The sequence below is a fragment of the Dendrobium catenatum genome, unplaced genomic scaffold (assembly GCF_001605985.2).
Source record: "Dendrobium catenatum unplaced genomic scaffold, ASM160598v2 original_scaffold_214621, whole genome shotgun sequence".
Lineage (NCBI taxonomy): Eukaryota > Viridiplantae > Streptophyta > Magnoliopsida > Asparagales > Orchidaceae > Dendrobium > Dendrobium catenatum.
Window position 1 is genome coordinate 1 of NW_021533031.1, and position 1,464 is coordinate 1,464.

Below are 1,464 nucleotides of genomic sequence, written 5' to 3' on the forward strand. Positions count from 1 at the left end.
TTGGTCGCTAGTACCTCTACCAGCCAACAAGCCGATCCTAGGCTCAAAATGGATGTACAAATTAAAAACTCTTCCCTCTCGACAAATTGACAAATTCAAAGCACGGTTAGGAGCTCAAGGATTATCTCAACAGTTTGGAGTCAATTACAACGAAACCTTTAGCCCCGTAGCTAAAGTTCCTACAATTCGCATACTACTCACACTCGCTCTACACCGCAACTGGCAGATACAACAATTGGATGTCTCAAACGCGTTTCTACATGGAGAACTCTCCGAAGATGTATACATGAGGCAACCAACAGGGTTCGTTGATTCTCAGCTTCCAAACCACGTATGCAAATTACACAAGTCTCTATACGGACTTAAACAAGCTCCGCGTCAATGGTTCAAGAAACTCACCACATTTCTTCTTCAATTTGGTTTCAGGTTTAGTCGCTCTGATCCTTCTCTACTCCTTTATACAAATAAAAATGTGCATCTCTACTTCCTAATATATGTCGACGATATTCTCTTAACAGGAAACGACGATACAACACTCAAACATCTTCTCGAACATCTGCAAGCTACGTTTAAGATCAAGCAAATAGCTGCTGTCTCGTTATATCTGGGCATTCAAGTCACGCAATCTCCAAATCGGATACTCTTACAGCAGACTCACTATGCCAACCAAATTCTGGACAAAACCGGCTTCTCGAATTGCAAGCCCGTTGCCACTCCAATGATCTCCAAATCCACACCAACCAGTCACTACATCCAGCCATACTCGAACCCAAAGCTCTACCGCACCATTGCTGGCTCACTACAGTATCTTTCCATCACACGACCTGACATCGCCTTTGTCGTTAACTCCATTTGTCAACACATGCACAACCCCATAATAAAAGACTTCCTTACTCTTAAAAGGCTGCTAAGATACATCAAGGACACTCCTACCATCGGACTACAGATTGATCGACATGATCTACAGCTGCGAACATTCGTTGATGCGGATTGGGTGGAAGATTCTGCAGACCGGAAATCTATCACCGGCCACTGCACCTTTCTTGGCTCAACACTAATCTCCTGGTGTTCCAAGAAGCAAACTACAGTAGAAAAATCATCTACCGAGGCTGAATATAGGGCACTTTCCTCGGCCGTCTCTGAGGTCCTCTGGCTTCGCCTACTTGTTGAAGAACTCCATCTTCCGCAGACATCGCCAACTGTCATTCACTGTGACAATACATCAGCAATTGCTTTGGCACATAATCCCGTCTTCCACGCACGAACGAAACACATCGAAATAGACCACCACTTCATCCGCGATCATCTTGACTCCGGGCACATCTCGGTCACACACCTCAGTTCCATCGATCAGATCGCCGACATCTTCACCAAACCGCTGTCCGCTACAAGGTTTCTGGCTCTTCGCAACAAATTGAACATTCACTCCTCGAATGATCAATTTGAGAGGGGATATAAGCCAAC

General features: G+C 45.1%; 1 protein-coding gene across 1 annotated transcript; it reads left to right on the top strand.

Moving 5' to 3' along the window:
* Positions 1–52: 52 nt before the first annotated feature.
* LOC110100997 (uncharacterized mitochondrial protein AtMg00810-like) lies at positions 53–1,392 on the top strand (the record flags this gene model as incomplete). Its single annotated transcript, XM_020828729.2, has 1 exon — positions 53–1,392. A coding segment is annotated over exon 1 (1,340 nt), but the record flags the coding sequence as incomplete, so codon positions are not given.
* Between the last annotated feature and the right edge of the window lie 72 nt (positions 1,393–1,464).